Source organism: Hydra vulgaris, chromosome 13 (assembly GCF_038396675.1).
Source record: "Hydra vulgaris chromosome 13, alternate assembly HydraT2T_AEP".
NCBI classification, from domain to species: domain Eukaryota; kingdom Metazoa; phylum Cnidaria; class Hydrozoa; order Anthoathecata; family Hydridae; genus Hydra; species Hydra vulgaris.
Window position 1 is genome coordinate 52,444,342 of NC_088932.1, and position 24,570 is coordinate 52,468,911.

At 27.3% G+C, this 24,570-nt stretch overlaps 2 protein-coding genes across 4 annotated transcripts in view; one reads left to right on the forward strand and one right to left on the reverse strand.

The window, feature by feature from the left end:
* Positions 1-13,114, forward strand: part of LOC101236674 (protein Aster-B) — a 59,027-nt gene extending 45,913 nt beyond the window's left edge. For 2 of the 3 annotated variants that reach the window (XM_065816736.1, XM_065816735.1), the window contains exons 9-16: positions 1,368-1,421; positions 4,414-4,557; positions 10,597-10,645; positions 10,735-10,773; positions 11,014-11,106; positions 11,199-11,258; positions 12,442-12,484; positions 12,553-13,114. In XM_065816736.1, the coding sequence (XP_065672808.1) occupies positions 1,368-1,421; positions 4,414-4,557; positions 10,597-10,645; positions 10,735-10,773; positions 11,014-11,106; positions 11,199-11,258; positions 12,442-12,484; positions 12,553-12,618 (548 nt within the window). In that variant the 3' untranslated portion in view covers positions 12,619-13,114. The remainder of the gene's footprint in view (positions 1-1,367; positions 1,422-4,413; positions 4,558-10,596; positions 10,646-10,734; positions 10,774-11,013; positions 11,107-11,198; positions 11,259-12,441; positions 12,485-12,552) is intronic. The other variant, XM_065816737.1, reaches the window with a different exon arrangement.
* Positions 13,115-23,015: 9,901 nt separating this feature from the next.
* LOC136089995 (uncharacterized) lies at positions 23,016-24,308 on the reverse strand. The gene is made up of 2 exons (XM_065816099.1): positions 24,230-24,308; positions 23,016-23,509 (listed from the first exon to the last, which is right to left on the reverse strand). The coding sequence occupies exons 1-2, from the start codon at positions 24,306-24,308 to the stop codon at positions 23,016-23,018; spliced, it is 573 nt and encodes a 190-aa protein (XP_065672171.1).
* Positions 24,309-24,570: the final 262 nt, after the last annotated feature.

The window sequence follows — 24,570 nt, forward strand, 5'->3', positions numbered from 1 at the left end:
CATTGTCTTGATGAAACAAAAAATTTTTCTTTACCAAAAGTGGTCATTTTTTTGCAATTTTGGCCTTCAAACGTTCCAATAATGCTATATAATATTCACTGTTGATGGTATTTCCTTTTTCAAGATAATTGATGAATATTACACCACGCACATCCCAAAATACCGAAGCCATAACCTTTCCAGCCAATTGCTGTACTTTCGGGCGCTTTGGACGAGGTTCACCAGTTGCTGTCCATTCAGATGACGATCGGTTTGATTCCAGAGTGAAGTGATGGATCCATGTTTCATCCATTGTCACATATCGACGCAAAAATTCCGGTTTGTTACGTTTGAACATGGCCAAACACTGGTCAGAATCATCAACACGTTCTTGTTTTTGGTCAACAGTGAGCAAACGCGGCACCCACTTTAACAGAGCTTTCTCATAGTCAAATGCTCATGCAATATAAAGCCAACACGTTCTTTTGATATATTTACGATGTCAGCTAACTCATGCAACTCATTCAAAACAATTTTGATCATTCAAAACAATTTTGTGGATTTTTTTTATGTTTTCTGGTGTTACTGCCTCATTTGGACATCCACTGTGTTCTGCATCATCAGTGTCTCTACGACCACGTTTGAAGTCAGCAAACCATTGTTTTATTGTTGTTTTTGATGGAGTGGAGTCACCATAACACTTTTCAAGCCATTGCTTTGCTTGAACGGTATTTTTTACCATCAAGAAGCAGTGTAAAATTAAAACACGAAGTTGTTTTTGATCCATTGTTCTGAAAATAAAAAAAGTAAAGTTACTATTATCAAAATAACTCACAAACTAATGGATAGAATATAATGAAATTTTAATAGCTGTCTTTTGAAGGTTAGTATAAACTGAAAAAAAGGTGACTGCAATAAAACTCGCGCTATCTATGTGTTAGGCCCGGGACTTTTCAGCCCATGTGTTACACTACTAAGTTAATCTATTTATGTAAGATCTTTAGAATCAATTAAATTCACTACTAGGTTAACATTTCTCTTTAAATAAAAAACTTCAGCATTTTTCATTTGATAAAGAATGGATTGTTTTTTTTAGAGAAAAAATGTTTTTTTTAACACATTGTAGTTTAGTATTTAGCTGTATTGTAAAGTTACCATAGTGATAATACTCACAAAATAGTAAATCTATATGAAGTTAGTTTTCATGTTCTTAGTTTTAAACTTATTTATGGTTGTTGCAGAAAATTTTTTTTTCTTTTGTTGAGAGAACTCTGTTTTGAATTTCTTATAATAATTAATTTGCATGTTTTTATAATTTTTTACTTGTATTGTTTTTATATGTCATGAATTTCAATCTGTTCTACAAGTTTGAGTTTTTTTTTCTTTAGACATGATTTCTCGTACAACTGAAGATGCTTTGAATGACTATTTCAAATGTCTTTGTAAGTTTTTTATTATTTTTAAACCGATAATCAAACATTTTAAGAGCAATTTTTATATTAGTTAGCAAATCTTTTTCATCTAGTCAATTTTTTACTTATCAAGTTCTTTTTCTTTATCTATATGGCTATAATGTCAACTTTTCTGGAGTCATATCATAATTTTTGAGTGTTTCTCTTTGAATATGTAATTCTTTTTGCGGTGTAAGTTTAAAACTCAGTTTTAAGGTTTTATGGGTGATTTGTAAAGATTATTCAAATTTTTGGTAAGGCTCATGAATGGACATGTTAAACTTGGAGAGTTATGATTTCGGAGTTGCTCCTATTATACTTTTCTTTTATTTTTACATTATTTTTGTTGGAATCAAATTCTCTTTGAAATTAAAATGTCATAACTAAAGTGATAACAGTTTTAGGTTAAACCTTTCATTTTAAAGTTTGCACAAAGTTAAGGGTTCTTGGTCAATTAAAAACTATTGATGGTGTCTTGATTAAAATGCTAATTTTAGGCAGATTAATTGCATCCCACTATTTTCTTAAATTTTCTTCCCTAGCTAAAGACTTTAGAGGAAAGCATAAAGTTTCTATTGAACAGCCTCACACTCTTTCTTTATCTATAATACTGACATTGTAAACTGTTACATAGTGCCCTGCCTAAGCTGATAAACTGTTTTTGTTTATTCCTCTTTTTAAATGGCCATTGCAACTCCTAACGAGAGTCTAAATTTAAGTTTAATAGTTCTGAGGCTGGCTGGAAGTAAAATTTCTTAAACTCTGTAGCAACTCTAAGAGAAGCTAATTTTATCAACAATAGTAAAATATTAGAGTGTCAACAATGTCATGTTATGCATGGCTGGTATTGATGTAAGTGTTTTTGTTGTGAATTGTTGAAGCCACCTAAAATCCCTAAATTATGTCTTATGTTTTATTATCAAGAATAAGGCTACAAAATATTAATTAATATAAAAAATCATCTACCTCTGTAGTCTTTAAAGTAGTTTTTCATTAATCAAGTCTTATCTCTCGGTAGTTTTGTTAGAACTACTTGTTTATTGTGAGATTAATTTAAATTTAGCTGTTTTATCTCAGTCTTGGTGGATACTGTCCTCTGATTTACAAAGACTCTAATAGTTGCATGCTTAGGCTGGAGCTATACTTTCATATTGAGTCGATTGTTGTGAAATCAGATTTAAATCCTCTGAATATTCTTTTATGTACTTTTGTTTAGTGTCAATTTTTTTTTTTATATCCAATAACACTGATTTTATTTTTTATATCCTTCTGCTAATATTGTTGGTGACTTTGTCAGCACTAAAGATCAAAAATATTTTACCCAGATCATTAATTTGTGACTTGTATACCAGATAACAAAATTCCTTTACCTTCAATTGGTGTTTTTTCTTGTTTCTAACCTTACCTTGTGTTTATTTCTCATCATTCTCTTCTAGGTGGTTCAGGCCATATGATCTGTGATCTCTCTAAAACTCTTATCTTGTTTCACTTTCACATCATATTTAATTAATCATTACACAACTAAAACTAGATTATGACTTACTGGTTTTGTCATCAAGCTACACTTTTGCCATGGGTTTCTTCTAGTGCGGCTGCTATTTTCAATTGTAATCTTTTTTGTTGTTGTCTTTTTTTACCAGGAAACTCTCTTGAGAACAATTATATTTTTATCATTTCAAAAAATTGATGCTCAATTAATACTGGTTTTAACTGATATAATCAATCTAACTCTTTCTTTTTCTCATTCTCCTTCTACATATCTTCTACAATCTTATTCTTCTTCTATATCTGACTCATGATTGTTAGAACTGATAACTATATCCTATGAAACATTTTTGTGTAATTTTATATACAAGTGTTTTTATACTTTTCTTTTAGTTTTCAACATTCTTCTTTAATTTTTCTTTAGCATACTCAATAATTTTTACCTTAGTACTGTTACTACTTTTATCATTTTTTTAACCTAAGTATACATGTATACATTATGTATACATGAAGTCACAGTTAGCAAAGAATTTAATAATAATATAATTTAATTTTAAAAACAAACAAAAATAAAAAATAAAAATATAAAGTTAATTTATCTTAAAGATAAGTGTAATTAAACATTAGTTAATTCAAAGCTAAGTTATTAAATTTAAATGAATTAAAAACAAATATCAGAGGATTAATAGGTGACAATTGGTGTAGCAATAAAGTAGAAGATGAAGAAAAGTAAAATTGCCATCTTCATGTTCTGCTGAAACATTTGAACATTTTCTATAATGGAAAAGTTGAAAGAATTTGGATTAGATAGGGAGATATTGCAATTAAAACTACAAATGGCTGTAGGTGGATGCTGAAATTGGGTACCATAATTAAGTTTATGCATCAGATCTTCGAGAATTATTTAATTCATTTTAGTTTTTTTTTAATTTGATTTATGCTAAAAAAGATTGTTACAAAATTGTGGGTTGCAAAGAAATTGAATCAGATATTGAAGCAGAAATGGAAACTGGTGGAGAGAATGAAAGAGAATTGCTTTTTAAATTATTCGGAGGAAAACATTGAATATAAAGAAAATATCATAAAAAGTCTGAAGAAACGAAGTCTCTTCAGACTTTTTGAATATTTCTTGAAATATTATTTCAATACGAAGTTCGGAAAAAAATATACACGAAATTTACTGATCTTTGCATCAAAAAAGATTCAAGTTTTGGCTGCAAAATGATTTGATCAAATATTTGCAATAAAAGAAAATAGTTACAGCAAAATTAGATAGTCACGCTAAAGGCAAACAAGAAGAACCATCTCAATAAACATCCTTTTTTGCACAATTTGACTAAACAAAGTTTGAGTCAAACTATTTTCCTTAGTTTGAGATAACAAAACTTTGAGTTAACTGGTGTTTAACAATTGAATGCATATATATAAGAATATATTAGTTTAAATGTCTTTTTTAATTGTGTTTTTTTTTTTTAATTTGAAAAAAAATCTTTTTTAGTGCAATCTTTAAGAAGCAAGGGTAGTATTTCTTCAAACAAAATATCAACTTGTATTCCAAGGAGTTTCTCAAAAGTTAATAAAAAAAATCAATCATTAAGAAAAAGTTTGAAACAGATAAATACTTCAGCATTGGACAAACAAAGTTAGTATAAATATTTTAAACTGGTTAAATAATATTAATGTTCTGCTAAAACAAAGTTGATGTTAAATAGTAATAATAATATTAATGTTCTGCTAAAACGAAGTTGATGTTAAATAGTAATAATAATATTAATGTTCTGCTAAAACAAAGTTGATGTTAAATAGTAATAATAATATTAATGTTCTGCTAAAACAAAGTTGATGTTAAATAATAATAATAATATTAATGTTCTGCTAAAACAAAGTTGATGTTAAATAGTAATAATAATATTAATGTTCTGCTAAAACAAAGTTGATGTTAAATAGTAATAATAATATTAATGCTCTGCTAAAACAAAGTTGATGTTAAATAGTAATAATAATATTAATGTTCTGCTAAAACAAAGTTGATGTTAAATAGTAATAATAATATTAATGTTCTGCTAAAACAAAGTTGATGTTAAATAGTAATAATAATATTAATGTTCTGCTAAAACAAAGTTGATGTTAAATAGTAATAATAATATTAATGTTCTGCTAAAACAAAGTTGATGTTAAATAATAATAATAATATTAATGTTCTGCTAAAACAAAGTTGATGTTAAATAGTAATAATAGTATTAATGTTCTGCTAAAACAAAGTTGATGTTAAATAGTAACAATAATATTAATGTTCTGCTAAAACAAAGTTGATGTTAAATAGTAATAATAATATTAATGTTCTGCTAAAACAAAGTTGATGTCAAATAGTTATTTAACAAATGTTTTATATTTAATAAATGTAATATACATTTTAATTAATAGGAGATTAAAAAAAAAAGAAATTTAAATATTTAATATACATTTTAGTTAGTTTTAATAGAAATTAAAAAAAAAGAAATCATTAAAAATGTGATATTTTTGAAGGAAATATAACAGACTAGGTATATGCTGGAGAATGTTTTGCACACAAGTATTAAAGCACATTTTAGTTCGAACTTTTACTGTTTAAGCATATTTTAGGTTAAATACTAAAAAAACTGAATGCAAATTTTTTCAATATTATTTTGTATGTACTGCTCCTGTGATTTTTCAAAAATCACAGGAGGTTTTTATTGCTATGAAATTTGTTTATTTAATTATAAGTTTACTAATGAAGAACTTATTCATATTTATGAAAATAAGTTAGAGTGTAATTAAGTCTTAATTATTATATTATAATAATAAAATATATACTACAATAATGCAAATACAATATTTAAATAAGAAAGTTAGGATTTTCAACATTTGTGATAAATGTTATAAATTTCTAAACCTAGATTAAATGTCAAATTTCTAATATTCTTGTAGTATATTATTGACATAACCAGGCCAATTTTGATACTGGTATACCAGTTTAGACACCCAAATTTGTACCCAAACTCCAGTACTTAATTATTGATACAATTTTTGTTTAAGTTCTTTGCATTATGAAAAGTAAAAGGGTTATATATAGTTAATATAGGATTAAAGTATAAATATAACATACTCCCATGTCAATAAGTTTGTGTAAATTGTGATTAAATGTGGCATCAGCATAAAAAAGTGAGGAATATAAGGAAATTTAAAAAAAAAAGGTGTAATTAGGTTGTTAGTAGAAAGAATTGGTTTCTTATAGAGTATTCTGTAAGTGTTTGTTGGGCCCATTTTGATTTAAAATTTTCAAAGCAATAACTCTTATTTATGATTTTAATCCGATTTCAACTATTTATTTAGACATCCATCTTCTCTGTTATTGGCTAGGTCCATCAAGAAACTCTTCTACTAAATGTACCACAATCATTTAAGATAATTTAGATATTTTTATGGAAAAAGATTCAGTCAAACACAAAAATATGTTAGATTCCTCTTGACTTCCATGTCTTATATTATCATATTTATATTATCTAGTGATATCACTCCATGTATTTAATCAATGCAAGTTGGTTTTACTTTGAATATATTCAATTGTATCACAAAGATTTGTCATACAAGTTCACAAATTCATCTTCCACAGTAGTTTAAGTAAAACCAGTATTTATTTAAAAATGAAATTGTTTTAAAATTTTTAGTGGATTTCATAATATCCAATATTTTAAGCCAAAAAGAAGAAAACCATATATATCAGAAGTTCTTTGCTTTTCTTTGATGCAATGCTAAGGGTAACAAAGGATTTGGTTGTGGATGACTTTGACATAATGACTTGTGTTAGATTAAATGTTTTTATCTTTCACCTGTTGACAATTGTTATTGTTAGAAGTTATTTTGAATAGATCCTGTTGCTAGGTGTTGAATAAACAGAAATAATTATTTTCATCTGCATTATAATAAAAGAAAAACTGATTTCTAGTTTTTTTGTTGCTAAACCTAACCTAAGTTAAAAGATAAGTGAAACCATACTGTACATGTGTTTACATGTGTTTTTATGATTTATTTCTAAATACCAAGTAATCACTATCAGATTCAAATTCAAATATTATTACTTCATTATATTTTCATGGTAACTTTGCAACTTTTTAATGCTGCTATTTTTTAAAACAAAAATATTGGTTGGTGCTAGTATTTATTTAAAATGTTTTCTCTATTTGGTTTCTCATAACTGCAAGGATAATTTCACCACTCACAATGTAAATTAACATTTACGGCACAAAATATACTAATGTCAATGTTGCCCCATATAGAAGGGTAACATTACCAGTTAAATACTAACAATAAAATCAATAATCTATAAATAATAATATATTATCAATTTCACTTTTTTATTTATGGCAACAATATCATTGTTAAATCCAAAAAAATATTTTGTATCAAAATATTTTTATCATATTAATAGTGAAAATATATTTTCTGAAGACTCATCAATGTTACCACACTTTACCTTATACATCAAAGCAGGCATACATTCTTTTATGCAAAAATTGGCCTATACCATTAAAATAGCGGTATTGAACTCTTATAAGCTATTACATTACTTTTGGAGGAAGGAAAAATAAGATAAAAAAAGTATATTCATATTATATTTTAATTTTGAATTTTTCCTTCAGAAATTGAATATTGTAGTGATAGATATTTTGCTTTTACAATTGTATATTAAAAAAAATCTTTGCTACCTTTTACTATTGTAATGCCATTAAAGCAATATTGTATGATATAGGGTTAGGGTAGCTGTATATTGTATGACACAAGGTTAGGGTAGCTGTATATTGTACAATATAGGATTAGGGTAGCTGTATACTGTACAATATAGGGTTAAAGTAGCTGTATATTGTATGATACAGTGATATACTAAGTAATACTACTTTTATACAAATTTTAATAAAATACCAATTTTCTGTTTATTAACTTGACAAAATATTACTTGGTATTACTTAAATAATACAAATACTTACTTAAGTAATTAAACCTTTGAAACAGTTACTTAAGTACTTAAGTTACTTGAAACAGCCCAAATCTCATAGGCTACCGATGGTAAGTTTAAAAAAATTTATGTCATAAAGTCTTGTCCTCACACTAAAACCAATAAAGATACAATATTCCTTGAAATTAAAGAAAGTTAATTAAATCAGTTTTAAAGTTAACTAAATTAGTTTTGCTGGATTTGTTGTACATTCAATACTTGCTGACTATCATTTCACAAATGTATTAGTATATAGGCTGTCAATTAAATACTTTGGAATTAGTAAAGCTGAAGAAGATCATATTGTTTTATATAACGAAAGAAAAATTTTCCTTATGTATGACAGTGTTCATTTCTTAAAAAATATTTTGAATTTAAAGCGTTTTATAATTTTGTTTTATGTTTTCTTTCCATTTCAATAGACTTATTGAACCTATTTCAGTTACTGCTGGTGAAATATCTTGGCATTGTCTCTATAAGATTTTTGAAGAGGAAGAAAAAAGTGACAATTAATGTAAGGCACATAAACTCTCATTTCAAATTTAACATCTAGGAAATGATAAGCAAAGTGTTCCTTCTTGCTTTTAGCATCTTTCATGAGACTACAGCAACTTCTGTTAAATGTTATTCCTTTTAATAAAAACTGATGAAAACCCTCTGGAATGTTGATTTTCAAAATAAAAACAAATTTGCCCTCTAAAGCCCTAAAATTATCTTTCATTAACAAACTAACTTTTAAATGCACCCCAATAGTAATTATTGTAATATTCTATACTTTCACTAGCTAAAAATTGCACTGTTATTCTAAATGCACCTTGATAGTTATTTGTCAAAAAATTAGTTATTAAGGTGCATTTAGAAGTTAGTTTATTGAAGAAAAATAATTTTAGGGCTTTACATATTTCAAAAATTTTATGACTATGCCATAAGTTCAAAATGAAATAAGGTCTGTAGTGAAATAAAATAAAAATAATTCACATGAGTGACTTAAAGCTTTATGGTTGAATGACAGGACTCTTTGGTTTGGAAGTACCACAGGCAAAGAGGCATCATGTTTGTTGATAAACTACCAGAAGCAGAAAGATGGAAAACATTTTCAATAATGAAGAGTCAGTTTCTGGGCGAACTTAAATTCATGGATGTGCTGGTTCATTTCACCAATTGCCTGTTTTTCTCGAACACAAAATTGAATCTGCTAATTTGTTTACTTTTTTTAAGCATGTCATATCTGGGACAATCCAATATTGTAGTCATTACTCATGGTGGTCTGCCAGATCAGGAAAAACAGGAAAAAATCAGAAAGTTTAGATATCTGCGAAAAAAATCAGAAAATAATCAGGGAAATTTGGTTGATTTTCAGAAAAATCAGAGAGAAGTCAGGGAAAATAGAATTGTACACAAAATATAAAATTTTATTCGGCAGCTAGTTTAATAAACTTTAGCAAGTTTAATGATACTTTATTGTTTAATGATACTTTTTTGTTTAATGATACTTTATTGTTTAATGATACTTTATTGTTTAGATTTTTGCAATTAAAGAGGTTTTATCCAAAAGAATTTGAGTTTAATTTTTTTCTGAAGCTGAGTTTGGGTAACTTTAAATTAAATCAGAAAAAACAAGTAGTGGATCAGGAAAACATCAGGGAAAAATTAGGGAAATCTACCTTAAATCTTGGCAGATCCCTTTTTGCAGCTTTTTAGAACTCTTTAATTATAAATGTTTTAGCAGATGCTATAGATTTATTAGACTTGATGTGTGAGCATAGCATGATATTTTTAGAAAGGTTTTAGAAATTCAATGAAAAAAAAAGTTATACAAATCTAAGTACAGCCCTAATAAAATTAAAAAAATTTTCAAAAAATTAACTAGGTACCCAATGTGTTCCAATCCTATACCATGTTTGATAAATTGCAGGTTTATGTGTGGCTCTGGTGCTTGTTATCTTTTTTTTTGACTTGATTAAGGAAAATATTATAATTGTTTAATTATAGACATTAAATGTTGTTCTGAAATAGAAAAAAAGGTTTTAAAAAAAAATTTATCTGCTTTTTACATAACTATTTCAAATAAAGTTGAGCCTTACTAATACTGACGTGTTAGAGTTCGAAAATGGCGAAAGGGTAATAAAGGTTAATTAAAAAAAGTGTTTGGTGGCATTTAATAGAAAGGATGTTTCATTGCTTTCAGTATTTGCCAACCATTAACCATTCATCCACCCTTGTCCACCCTTTTAAGTTCATCAACTGATCTAATGTTAATAAAATATTTTATTTATATAACAGCTTGAATAAAAAAAAAATTCTCGATTTTTTTCTTTTTCAAATTAGATTATGAATAACATGCTACTTATGTCATTATCAAAAAGTTTTCTGTAATTTGTCAAGCATTTTTTTGATGTTTCTTTTCCAAAATATATAACAGAAGTAATAAGTTATATATAATAAATATAATAAAAGTTGGTTAATAATATATTAATAAATGCAGTTAGTTGGTTATATGTAAATAAAAGTAATTAAAAAAATAATATATTAATAAAAATTATTAGTTAATTTTATATTGATAAAATTAATTGGTTAATTAGTTATTTTTATAATTAATTTGGTTTATAAATAAATTTTTGCATTGTTTGGTTATTTTACGTTAATAAAAATGGCGTATTATTTTAGAATCCAGTATTCCAAACATAGACTCTAAAAAATATTTTGGCATGAGTTTGTAAGTTGTTTTTATAATAATGTATGTTTATCAATTAGAATCCTATTTTTAATTTATGTTATGATTTTTTAAATTTTTATATACTTTAGTGATTCCTTTTGGTTCATTTTGATTTTATGCTCTTTTATGTAAGTTTTTTTTATATAAGTTTTTTGTAAGTAATTTCATATTAGTGCTTTTATGTAGTTTTTTTAAGTGAGTGTTTTTATGTAAATATTTTTATGTAAGTATTTAAGTATATCACCTAAAATATTGATTAGAAACTTCTGTTTTTAATCGATATTTCTTAAATTAATTGTTAATTACTTCATCATTAGTTCTTTTGTTTAAAGTTCTATTTATTTTTTTATCTTTTTTTTATTTTGCAGAGGTATTCTGATCTTTGTAGTGAATATTTACACGCTGATGCGGTTGGCTAATTTAGAAAACATCATTCTTACTGATAGATCATGTTTTAAAGGGTAAGAACGACTCTATTATATTTCTTATTATTGTTATATTTATTTGTTGTATGTTTATGAAATGTATTTAAATACTAAAATTTATCTTTTAGTACAACTACATTTACCCATCAGGAGAATCAAAATAATTTACTTTCGTCTGAAACAACTAAGTAAATTTTCTTTTTACTATTGTTTTTTAAATTTTTTAAAAATAATAATAATAAACATAAACGTAATAAATATTTTTGTTGTTGTTGTTGTTGCTAATACAACAACGCATCAAAATCTTCATTACAATATATATAAGTGCGATGAGCAGTAAATCTGCCTAACAAACTCTACTTTTTTTTTAAAGACGATTTCTTAGAATTTTTTTAAGAGGTTGTGGAGCTCCAAGATTTCAAAGAGTCCAGGAAAAGGTTTAAATGAAAAGTTAGTAATCAAATAATATTTAAATATAAATCCTAGGGATTCTTTTGAAACTTTTCTTACCTTTTTATAAATAGTTGTAACTAAATGAAATTGTTGTTTTATTATGTTTAAAAATTAAAAAAGTCTTATATCTTAATTTACAGGTTGTTTTTTTTATTATTTTATTTTTCACATTACGAATTGTGCAGTAATTCAAACTAAGCCATTAAGCCATTAAATAGTTGTTTTTTTTAATTAACTTTAAAAAAATTTGATTTAGCTTTTCAAAATATTAAAACAATCGTATTAAAAAAATATTGATTTTGAAAAATGTTCGCCAAAAACATAACAAATTTGACACGTTTTTAGATTACTTATTCTACTTGTTACGTATGTATGTATGTATGTATGTATGTATGTATGTATGTATGTATGTATGTATGTATGTATGTATGTATGTATGTATGTAAATATATATATATATATATATATATATATTTATATATATATATATATACTTACATACATACATACATATGTATGTATGTATGTATGTATGTATGTATGTATGTATGTATGTATGTATGTATGTAAATATATATATATATATATATATATATATATATATATATATATATATTTATATATATATATATACTTACATACATACATACATATGTATGTATGTATGTATGTATGTATGTATGTATGTATGTATGTATGTATGTATGTATGTATGTATGTAAATATTTTTATATATATATATATACATACATACATACATACATACATACATACATACATACATACATACATACATACATACATACATACATAAATACATACATTACATACATACATATTAACAGTAATCATGCTTGTGTAATTTTTATTTATATTGGTTTTCTGTTGTGGTTTTAATAATTTTCTTTTTTCTTGAAGATTTTACAAAGTTCTTGAGAAAACAGAAGGTTTGCTACAACAGGTATATTCTTATATTGAATAATCAACAATGTTTTTTTTTGTTTTTTTAACTTAATTATCTATCTTTAGATAAAAATTGAAATCGCTGAGAACCGTAAAAAGCTTTGTTCATATACAAATAATCTGGTGACGTAATTTGAATAATGTTTTTATATTATATTTGATTTCAATAATATATATTTGCAGCATTTAAAAAATTATATGTCATTTTGACTAAAACTACTTTGTAATCTTCAAGGGTAGCTTAATAATTTCAATTTATTTGAAAGTTTATGTTTAAGTTACTTAGGCTTCTGTTTTAAGAACTTTTAATTAATAAAAAAAAATTGTCGAAAACTTTTTTTTATGTAAACATTTCTGACGACATTAAAAAATTTAAATGGTATATAACTACTACAATGACTACCATGGAGGATTTACGTTTTCTGTGTATTCGTTATTAAATTATATCTTCCTATTTTCGTTTTCTTATTTATTTTCTGATTTTACATTTATGTAATCATTTATATTTTGTGCAATACTTAAAAATGTTTTAAATTGATGAAGTAAAAAAATTTATACCAACGTTTGTAGAAAATGATTATTTTTTAATAATTTGTCTATAAAAGTCAATAAATATCTTTAATAATAAGTTTGTTTTGTATTAGACAATATTAAATGATCAGTAAAACCAGAATTTATTTAGATCAGTTTTTACCCAGTAAAACGGATAAAATAATCTATAAATTAAAATGATCAGCAGATTTATCAAGATAATCAGTGCTGGTATAAAAAAGAAGAAAGTATAAGCGCCTTTAAAAGAGTAATGCCCTTAAAAAGACAAAAAAGTTACATTGTTTATTCTCAAATAGTATTAAACAAAAGTTTGGATATTCCAAAGCATAACATTATTCATAATCTTTACTACTGAAAAATTAAAAAAAAAATAAAAAATTGCAAACAAAATGTCATAAAAATGGACCTTTTAAATTTTTAGTTAAAAATTGTTGTTTTTTGTATATAAAATTCAAGCAATTCATTTTTATTTGAAACCATTCTTATTTCTGAAATCTGGTGAAATGAAATGAAAATTCTGGTGAAATGAAATTCTGGTTCTTTTGAGACCCAGGTTGATATACTTAAAATAAAAAAAAACAAAAAACTTCACCGATATAGGAGCCAGTGTGTAATCAAGGGTCATGTGTGGTCATTGGTTTTATTTAATATTTGAAAAAGGTGTGTGACCTTTTTCAACTATTAAATAAAACCAATGACTTTTCAGTTACTTTCAAACCAAAGTTCATCTGTTTTTTATAATGGAAACTGGAGATACCGAAAAGTCAACACCCTAACATACATGCTATATATCGTCACGATCATAGCACAATCGCCTAAGTTATTTTTTCTTGTTTTGAGAAAACTAAAAAAAACTGAATAACTTCGGTATTTCTTTTGCTACGTCACTTTGGTTTATTTTTTGGCATCTTATAACTTAGATGCTTTCATATATTACTTTAAAAGTGATTTGTGTATTACCGTTGAGACACAATAGGATATAAGCGATTGGTATCCTAGAAAAATGACTTAGGCAATAAAACAAGTTCTTATTATGATTTAGGCGATTGTGATTCTAAGAAAACAATAAAAAAAATTATAATAGAAAAAGTTTGTAACATGTGAATACAGCTTGCATTTATTGTACTACCTAATAATACATTTAATATACATTTAAAAGAGAAAAAAATGATTGATGAAAGTTTTTTTCAAAAAACACAATTTTTTTCATGTTAATAACAAAGATATAATTTTATAGTAACAGTAACACAAAAAAACAGCTTTCATTTGATTAGTATGTAATAACATTACTGAAACATTTAATGTATTCAAGATAACTTTCAAATTATTTAAATATTATATTGTAAGGTAACTTTTCTAGTTGCGGTATTGAATAATTGTTATTGCTCAAAGTTCATTGAAATGAAAATGCATCATAAAATGCGTGTAAATCTTTGAGTAAGGTAGTTTTCATACTTTGAAGATCATCAAACTTTCTTTTGGTGATAGGCCTACAGTTAGTGTACATAGGGAGCCATTAAACTTGTTCTGGGTGCTCCTGAAACGAGTGGATAATGAGTTCCACTCACTGGAACCTCTAAAAAGTTTGTACTCCACTTTTCCATCAGGGTGGTACCAGAGCATGCTAACCTTGCTTACTGTGGGATCACCAACTTGTTTACCTGGTCTAATGCTGGCAAAGTAGGTCTCTTTAAATTTGGCAAAGTCCATCTGATTCACAAAATAAAGCTTGGGGTTTCGCCTGGCAGTCTGCATCATTACAACTAAATCTCTGGGAGTGTACACGTCACTGACAATATTTCTCTTAATGACACTGTGCATTGCATCACATTCCATGTTCGTATGTCCAGAAACAAGATTCTTTTGATAGATAGAGACACCTGTCTTTTTTGATAAACAATAGTAAATGTTTGATAAATATGTATTTTTGTTTTGATAGCCAAAACCGTCGCTCCATATCATAAGTTCTTTGATATTTCTGTTTGCATGAAGTATGATTTTAAAATGTGAGTATTGCAAATATGCAAATACTTCACTTGAGACATTCCCTTTAGTTTCGTCCCATACATAACAATATCCATCTTGATTTCACATGTTATAAATTGTGAAATTATGCACCTGTAGCTTTGTCTTGTAATACAATGCGCTTGCTTTACTCTGAGGACAAAGTAGCACTGACTGAGTGTCCATAGTCCAAACTGACACACTTTCATCCATTAATCCTCTTTCTTCGTCTTGATCTTTTTGCTTTCGAGCATCATCTTTCAAAGCTAAATGAGTTGGATGTTCTTCTACAGTAATGTTTTCCATTTTACTGCGATACAAGTGTCACATTGGTCTTTGCGAGGCATAAAAACTGACATTTTGAGAGAGTGGAAGGTATTCTTAAAATATGTTAATCTAGCTACTCTTCTATCAGGAGAGATTGAATCTGATGTATATAAGTTATATAAATCAATTAACTTTGTGCCTGGCTCAAGAAATCTTTTTTCCTTATAGGCTCGAACCTTTCGACAATAATGAGAGTCCACATAGGGTACTTTAAGTAGCCACTCTTTTATAAATTTTGCGTCTTCATCAGACATGTTTTTACTAAGAACAGGTTTTTCAATCTCTTCCATATCATCTAGATATTTACCAGTTCCAACATTTAGCCGATCATAGTTCTCTCTGGCATTCCTAAAGTGAAACAAAACATTATTTTGTACAACAGTTCCATTTTTAAGTCTCAATTTATACATGAAATTATGAGACCTTTGTTATTTTCTGATTTCATTTGTTCCTTTGAAACAGATGTTACCATGGCTCTGACAACATTTTGCGTCTCGAAGATGTATAGATCAAGTCTTTTTCTTCTTCTGCTACATCCCAACAGTTTCTGAGTTTTGATTTCTGGCAAAATCGAGAGTCACATTATTTTACCCATCTTTCTTTCTTCATTAACAACTGTTCGTCTGCTGGTATACTCTTCACCTTTAAACCTCTTTGTCTTTGCTACATTTTCATTTCATGTTTCTGGCTATTTGTATTCTGGCTTATTGCTTTTCTTTCTCTTCACTCGTTCTGCTAAAGGACCTAAACTAGAAGAGTCCAGTTCAGATGTCTGATATCCGTTTTCTCTTAAAGGTCTATCATCTATGGTTTCCTTTTCTAAATGTTCAGACACGCAATTTAAAGGTGAAACTAAATCTGTATCAACTGTATTTACAAGAACATTCTGGAAAGATTCCTGTTCAACCTCTGATGCTTGTATGAAGCATTCTATAATGGAGGAACTTAATTCAATGTTTATCTCTTCCTTCTAGTCTTGTTCATTGACTAATATCACAACAGGGAGAAAGCTATCATCCCATGTTTTGCCATCATCATTGGAACCTGAACATAAATTTTTTTTGAATTAAATGCTTAGATTATTGAATCTCTACATAATATAAAGTCACTACAAGTTTCAAAGGGTAAGTCGATTGACTCAAGTATTTTTCCTCTCGGCCTATCTACTACATGTATGAGGTTTATTTTACTTTATAAATTAAAACAAAAGAATATTATTATATTATTTGTTTTAATTAAAGTTAATAACACTCGAAAATTCAAGATACTATAACTATAATAGGCAAACTATCACGATTGCCTAAATCAGTTTTTCTCAAAGAGAAACCACAGCAGACATACATTTATTCCTTAGGCAAACTGTGTTTAAACTTAAACGATTTATATTTTATACATTAATAAACATATATGTGATAAAATATATATTTCTTATTAATCAATATTTTAAAAAGTTCTTACTTTCATCCAATATTCTTCTGACTTCTGAATGAGTAGTCATGTTGAAGAAAAAAAAAGTCGCCTAAGTCAAAATGCGGATTTAGGCATAAATGAAAAAATTAAAAATAAACTGCTTTCTGATTGATTTAAGACAACGGCGATTTGCCACATAATAGAAGACTGTATAAGCTATATATTTCTCTTCTGAACTTAAAACCCCCAAAAAATGACTTAGACGATTGTGCTATGATCGTGACGATATGTTTTTCACTTATTTGATACTTAAAAAGCAATGTTACAATGGTAATATTTATGTAATTTTTAAAGTTTATATTTATTTTTTTAATTTTTCTTTTAAATTCTTTTTACTTTTGAAATTTAAAAACTTCAAAACTTAAAACAAAACTTTTTAAATGAGCAGCAGTTGTTTTTTTCGATGTACCGTATGCGACCGCAAATATCGTAATAAGTTAGGTAATTTCAAAATAAATGTTCAATTGGTATTTTTACGTACATTTTTTTGTTTTTGTTGACGCATAAAACTTTAAAAATAAAAATAATCCAAAATAACTGCTAAAAAGTGAAAATGAGTATTAAAAATAAACCAATTGTTGACCTGGCCATGAATGGCATCACACCAAAAGACATCTCCAATATGCTAAACAAGTCTCTAAGTACTGCCTACCCTGTGATTAGGCGTTTTTAAATGACTGATCGTGTTAAAAGGAAGCAAGGCAGTGGTTTAAAGAAATAGGTTCAAACTCCTTAAGTGATCAAGGCTCTTAAGGGTTGAATTTCTCGAAATCCAGTAAGGTCAATGAGGAAAATGGCTGAAGAGCTCTAAGTGAGTAAGCACGTCAGGATTAAGAAACACCTGAATTTTCCCACGTGTCAAAGGAAAAAGATTTGGAAGGTCAAAGAAACTTTTGAGCCTCTTAAAGAGGAGACTAACAACCATCTTCTTCTCAGATGAGAAATTGCTTACTGTTGATTCTGTGTCAAACAGTAGAACGAATCGTTTTATCAGTCATTAACCAGCCCAAGCAGTTCAAGAGCATGTAAAGTATACATTTAAGACCAAACATCTGACTTCAATTCATCTGACGGTCTCAAAATGCCTTTTCATCAAATTTTGTCAGAAAGTTTACACTAATGAGTTAATTCAAATCCTGGAGAACCATGCCAAGCCCTGGGTTCGTACCCACTACTCTCCAGACAATAATGCGGTGTTCCAGCCAAATAGAGCACCATCAAATGAGACCCAGAGCTAATTCCAGGAGAACCTGCCAAAACGCTGGTCAAAAAAGTTACGGCCACCTGGATTTATCACCTCTTGACTATTCAATTTGAGCGCATGTAGATTAAAGGGCTTTTCAACGTCCCCACAACAGTCCCAACTTCCTGAAGGCTGTCATCAAGAAGGAGTGAAACAAAATATCCAATGACTATATCCAGACTACCTATTCCAGGTTCAGGAATTGTCTTAAAGCGGTGATTGATGCTGACGGAAAAAATATTGAATAAAAATCTAGTCAATATCTTTCTAAACACCGTTTATTAAATAAATTTTTTTAGCTTCTTTTTTGGTCAAGATATAGAGTAAAACCGGGTCAAACCGTACACTAATCAATAAAAATTAAACAACTTTTGATTTTTCACTTCTTTTTTTATGTTTACTTTTTTTATTAGATGAGTAATAAAAAAACTACATAAGATTATATAAATATGTATCTAAAAAAGCTTCGATTTCTTAATATGCAATTGATTTCTGGCTTGAAAAATTGCTTCAACTCCATCTCAATACTACTTTTGCAACGCCCTACACATGCTTGATACCTATCAAAACTCAAAGCTGGTGTAGTTGATTAAGATGGTTTTCGGTGTGTAGTTGGAGTAGTTGCTGCGACGGCTGTTGAAGCTGTGTTTGAGCAAGATGGTCTAGGTGCTGCCGAGGCTGCTAAAGTTGATGATGGTGGATTAAACGTTTGTGTGATTGCTAATGCCTTAAGATTTTTGATCTTTGAGTGTTGAGACTGGAACGCAATCTTTAAATGCAGCTTTTCTTAGTGATGTATTATGTTCTTTGATATCATTTAATCCGACTAGTATATCATCGTCCTTGTACGCTTTTGTTTTTTTAGTTGACATTTTGAAGTGAGAAAATTGAGAGAGTGATGGTTATATGGAAAAATAACATAATAATTGGTTTCTAATGAGTAAGTGATGATTGTATTGACAAATAACATTATAATTCATTTTTAATTAATTAGATAAAGATAAAGGCGCTTTGTCACTGGTGAAAAACTAAACTAAGTAGTTTTTTGAATGTGTGGTTTTATCAGAGATAAGAATTTTTTTTTTTTTTTTATTTAACTTTTTGTTCTAGCTGCATAAGAGTTATACTATCAGTACGGAAATTAAATCTCCAACAATATAGTGCAAAAATTATTTTTATATCAGTTTCGGCTCAAGCGCTATTTTGTTAGCAAAGATAAAAAATATATAAAAAATTTTGACTCTCTGTTAAAGTTGTATAAAAAAAGAATAGAGTAAATTTTTTTTTTTTGTTTTTTTTTTGTTTTTTTTTTTTGTTTTGTATTTTCAGTTCCATAGTATAAATTTTCGTGATTACATAATAATGATTCGTTAAGATTGAATATACATATAAATATAAAAAGAAAAAAAAAATCACAAACATAAATAATAAACAAACTTCTGTAATACGAACTGTAAGAAGAACGCGGGAAACTTGCAGAAGACCAAAAGGTCTAATCACCAAGAACCGCTTTACATTGTCTTACATATATATATATATATACGTATAGAAAAATTAAAATATTTACAAAATTTTTACGTTAAATTGTTACATTATAATTGTATTAAAGTGTAAGATAACAATTATACAAACATGTATCGTTACTTTTTCTTAATATTACCACGTTTATTGCTAACGCAATGTTTGAAATATATATTAAAAAAAAGAGTTTATATAAGAAGCTAGCAGTGAACAAATTTAGAAAAAATCAGTAAGTAAATTTTTATACTTTAAAATACTCTTTTTAATAGTTTTTTTAAAGCTATTTAAGTTTTCAAGGTTCATAATATTTTGGTTAAGTAATAAAAACTTATTCCAGATATGAGGTGCACAATAAGTAATTTTAAATTGCGCAAGCTTAGTTTCGCATGAAGGCTCAAAAAGGGTACTATTTGTGCGCAACAGGTATTTATACTCGGGCTTTTGTTTATAAAGACTATAGAAAATTGAAGGAGTTTTTTGCATTTTACTATTATACATAAGACTTAGAACATTATATATATTTAGCTCAAACAATGTTAGTAAAGACATCTGTTCAAAAAGAGGCTTTGTGTGTTTGTTTTTATTTTTAAAATTAATTACTCGTATAGCATGCTTCTGTTTACGATAGAGAGGTTCTAGCTTGCTTTTATAGGTACTACCCCATGCTGTATTACCGTAATTTAAATAAATTTGAACAAAGCTATAGTAGATTTGTTTGAGTAGCGGCTTTTTCAATAAATGGCGTGATCGGTATATTATTCCGATACTTTTAGATATTTTACTACTTAAATAGGCGATATGTTTATTCCAATTTAGATTTTCGTCAATAAAAACACCTAAAAATTTAGTAAAACTATCCCTACTTATTTCTCTATTTTCAATAAACAAGTTTGGACGAGAAGATTCAACTTCTTTTTTTTTATAAGAAGGATGAAATAAAGAAAAATTCGTTTTACTTAAGTTAATAGAAAGTTTATTTGCCCTAAACCATCCAGATTTTTTTTCTAATTCTTGAATCATTTCTACGCACAGTTCGTTTATAATTTTCCGGAGATAAAAAAGTTGCTATCATCAGCAAACATTATAGTTGAAATTCTTTTTGATGCCCGATAGAGATCGTTAACGTAGATTAAAAAAAGCAAAGGCCCAAGTATTGAACCCTGAGGAACACCACACTTTAATATGGAAGGATTAGAGAGTTTATTATCTCCATAGTATATAGATTGCACACGTTTATCTAAGTAGCTTTCTATCCATTTGTTCTTTCTACCCCTTATGCCATACATGTTAAGCTTTGATAATAATATTTTGTGGTCGACTGTATCAAAAGCCTTAGAGAGATCTATGAATACACCTAATGTAACTTCTCCGTTTGTAAAAGAGTTTTTTATTTCATCAACTAGGTGAAGGATTGCGTGTTCAGCTGATGTATTTTTTTGAAAACCGAATTGCTTGGAGTAAATAAAATTATTTTCTCTAAAAAAAGTATATACTCTATTGTGCATAATTCTCTCAAGTATCTTAGAGAATGTAGAAAGTATTGATATTGGTCTGTAATTGCCTATTTCACTTGTATCTCCTGATTTAAAAATAGGTTTTACCTTCGCAGTTTTCAGTTTTTCAGGAAAGATACCTTCCTCAAAGGAGTGTTTAAATATTTTAAATAAAGGAACTTTAAGCTCGTTTTAGCAATTAATTATAATGTTGCTATTGATGTCGTCGGTTCCGGTTGCTTTGTTTCTTTTTAGGCTTTTAAAAGCATTGTTAAATTCTAACATGGTTAGTTTTTCGTTATTCAATTCATTTTTATTACGATCTAAATATTTATCAAAAGATTTATTTGCACTAGGAACTTGGGAAGCAAGTTTAGATCCTATATTAAAAACTAAGTTGTTAAACTCATTTGCAATGATGTTTTCATCATAAATTGTTTTGTGGTTGATTTTTATAGTTTTAGGAAAGCACGGTTTGTTAATTTTTGGTTTACCAATAATTTCATTTAATAATTGCCATGTTTTCCTAGAATCTGTTTGACACTTATCAAGTAATTTATTATAATAATTAGCTTTTGCGGTTTTTTAATTTTCTCAAAAAGACTTGCATAACTCTTGTATTCCGATTTTGTTTTATCGCATTTTTTTTTAAAAGGTACTTTATATATAATCGTTGTTTCCGCTTAGATGATTTTTTAAGACCTTTACTCAACCAAGGTGAATTTATGTCTTTAAATTTAATTGTTTTTACTACATTGGAGAAGTGTTTATCGTGAAGAAATACAAAAATATCTATAAACGTATTATACATTAAATTGGTATCATTTAAGGATTCTAAATTTGACCAATCAATATTGGCTAACTCACTTTTAAAGTTAACCTGGCTATCCAAAGAAAAATGTCGCCTTGTGATTGTTTTTTTTTTCATTTATTTTAATTTTATTTGAGGTACTTATTGAAATAAATATCGGAAAGTGATCCGATATAGATGTTTTAATTACTCCTTTATTTAAGGAGATTTCAAATAAAGAATTTGTTAGTATATTATCTATTAGTGTTGCCGAATTTTCGTAATTCGGGTTGGTTTATTTATAAGAGGAATTACACCAAAATGAAATAAATTATTGTAAAAACTTTGTGTTTCTGTATTATTTTCATAATTTAAAGCATTAAGATTAAAATCTCCTAGGATAAATAATTTTTTTTTTCTTGTAAGCTTTTCAAAATAATATTTTGAAGATGATTTGAGAATATTTCTGTTGATGTTTGTGGCGGTTTATAACAGCATGATATTAAGGTATTTTTAGAGTCATTGTTAATGATTTCAATAGAAACAAATTCCCTGTCGTAATCAGATGTGCATACGTCGTTTTGCAATTTATACCGCAAACTTTTTTTGATGTAAATTACAACACCCCCGCCTCTTTTTTTCGATTTCCTCTGCAAATGCACTCCTTCATAGTTATTTAATTGAAAAAGCGTGCTTTCGTTAAATTCGTCATCAGTTAACCATGTTTCGCTTAAACAGATAATATTAAAAATAAAATTGCTTTCCTCTAAGAATATTTTAAAGTTTTCAAAATTTGCTTTAGCACTTCTAATATTAAGATGAACAAGAGAAAGGCTCTCATAAGGTTTAACATCTTTTAAATACTTATTTATTTCATCTGGAAACATGTAAGGTGTTTCCATATTCATTAATGAATAGTTATCAATAAAGTTTTTGTCAAGGTCATATTTATCAAAAGTATTTTGATCATTTATTTTAAAAACCTTATCTGAAATGTTTTCAAAAAGACTTTCGTATTCAAACGTTTTCGGATTCATTTTAAAGGGTTTCGTTATTGATATATTATCAATAAAAATATCCAAAAAAATAAATAAGAATTAAATAAACCGTAAATAAAATAAGTAAAAAATTACTTTTTATTTGTCTTCCACTCGCGTACAATAAGCTTGTCGTATGATATGTAAGCAAGTTTTCCCAACTTTCTTTCAATTTTCATTTTTTCACGCAATTCCTTTCTTATTTTATTCGTTTCCATGCAGTAATCTTCGTTAATATATATATTTTTTCCTTTTAACTTTGAGGCATTTCTTAAAATTTCCTCCTTATCTTTAAAGTCTAATAATTTCAGAACAATTGTTCTGTTCTCTTTTACACCTTTTTTACCAGCTCTATGTGCTCTTTCAATTTTTACATTTTCTACATCCAAGTACTCATTAAATATTTCTTTTATATTTTGTTCGCTTTCCAGCCAGGTTTCATTATCATCTTCTTTAATTCCGTCAACTCTTAGATTGTTCCTCCTTGTTTTATCTTCAATTTCTCTTAGCTTACTGTTAATTTTTTTGAGGTCAGTGTTGTTATTTTGTATTTCATTATGGTTAGATTTATTTTTTATGAAAATATCTAACGAATTTTTTATTTTTTTTTCAATAGTTCCTCATGAAAATTTAGACTAACCTTTATTTCTTCAACTTCTGCTGCCAGTGTTGATATTTTTTTAGCGTTCTCTAAAATATTTTTTTCTACTTTGCCTAATCTTTTGTTTAAGATTTTGGTATTTAAACTAACGATACTTATAAAGTTGCTTTCTTGTTGCTTTAGCGCTGCTTCCGTCTCCACTTTGTAGTTTGTAAACAAGTCTTAGTAACAAGTTATAGTAAGTTTTTGACAATTATAGTTGGGTATTTGATACAATTCAGTTGGGTGAATTTTGGTTATAGGGAAATTTTTTTGTTGCAAGGAATCAATACCAACTGGTTCCTTAAAAAAAAAAAAAGGTGGGGGGGGGGAGGGGAGTCCTATTTAAGGATTCAATTTTGTATAATTAAAAAATATTATGGTAAAGAGTTATACGTGCCAATACAAGAAAGACTTTAGAAAGATAATAAATAAAAAAGAGCTTTCTAAATCATATTTGTTTAGGGATTTAAATTTTGAAAAGTTATGTTCAGCATAATATAAAAGGAGCTTACATATAACAGAATACTGTACTTATTTTTGTTTTTCTTTTTTCTGTTAATTTGCATGGATAGTAGTTGTAAGTCTCTGAAAAAGATACAGAGACTTACAACTACTTTACTTAGTTAGAAAATTTTCACTTTTTCTTCAAAAGAGCTTTCTGACCATTTGTAGTCAAAGCAATAAATTTTTTTCTACCTTTCATCTTTTTGTTAACATGACCTTGAATTTTTAACACATCCATAATGAAGTTGAGTTTATTTTTTCTGTTCTAGCTTATTAATCACAATCTTTACAGCGTACATACTCAACTTCTATCTTAAGTGTAAATATCTTCGTTTTAAGTGGTTAGTACTATTTTTGTTTACAAATATTTTTATGTAAAAATGCAGCACAGAAATAATTGGGTTATTAAGTTTTTTTTTTTTAAGTTTCACAAACATTTAATTAACGTGTGATATTTGAGTCACTTCTTTTTATCACACAAATATTTTTCTATGCAAAAT

What these genes read in the sequence shown, in the direction of transcription:
- LOC136089995 (XM_065816099.1), bottom strand. Translation starts at nt 24,308, where the DNA reads ATGGATGTGTTAAAAATTCAAGGTCATGTTAACAAAAAGATGAAAGGT. An exon ending in TATTGCTTTGACTACAAATG is followed by an intron (nt 23,510 to 24,229) that starts GTCAGAAAGCTC and finishes AAAATTCGTTAG; the next exon opens with ATATTTTCATAAAAAATAAA.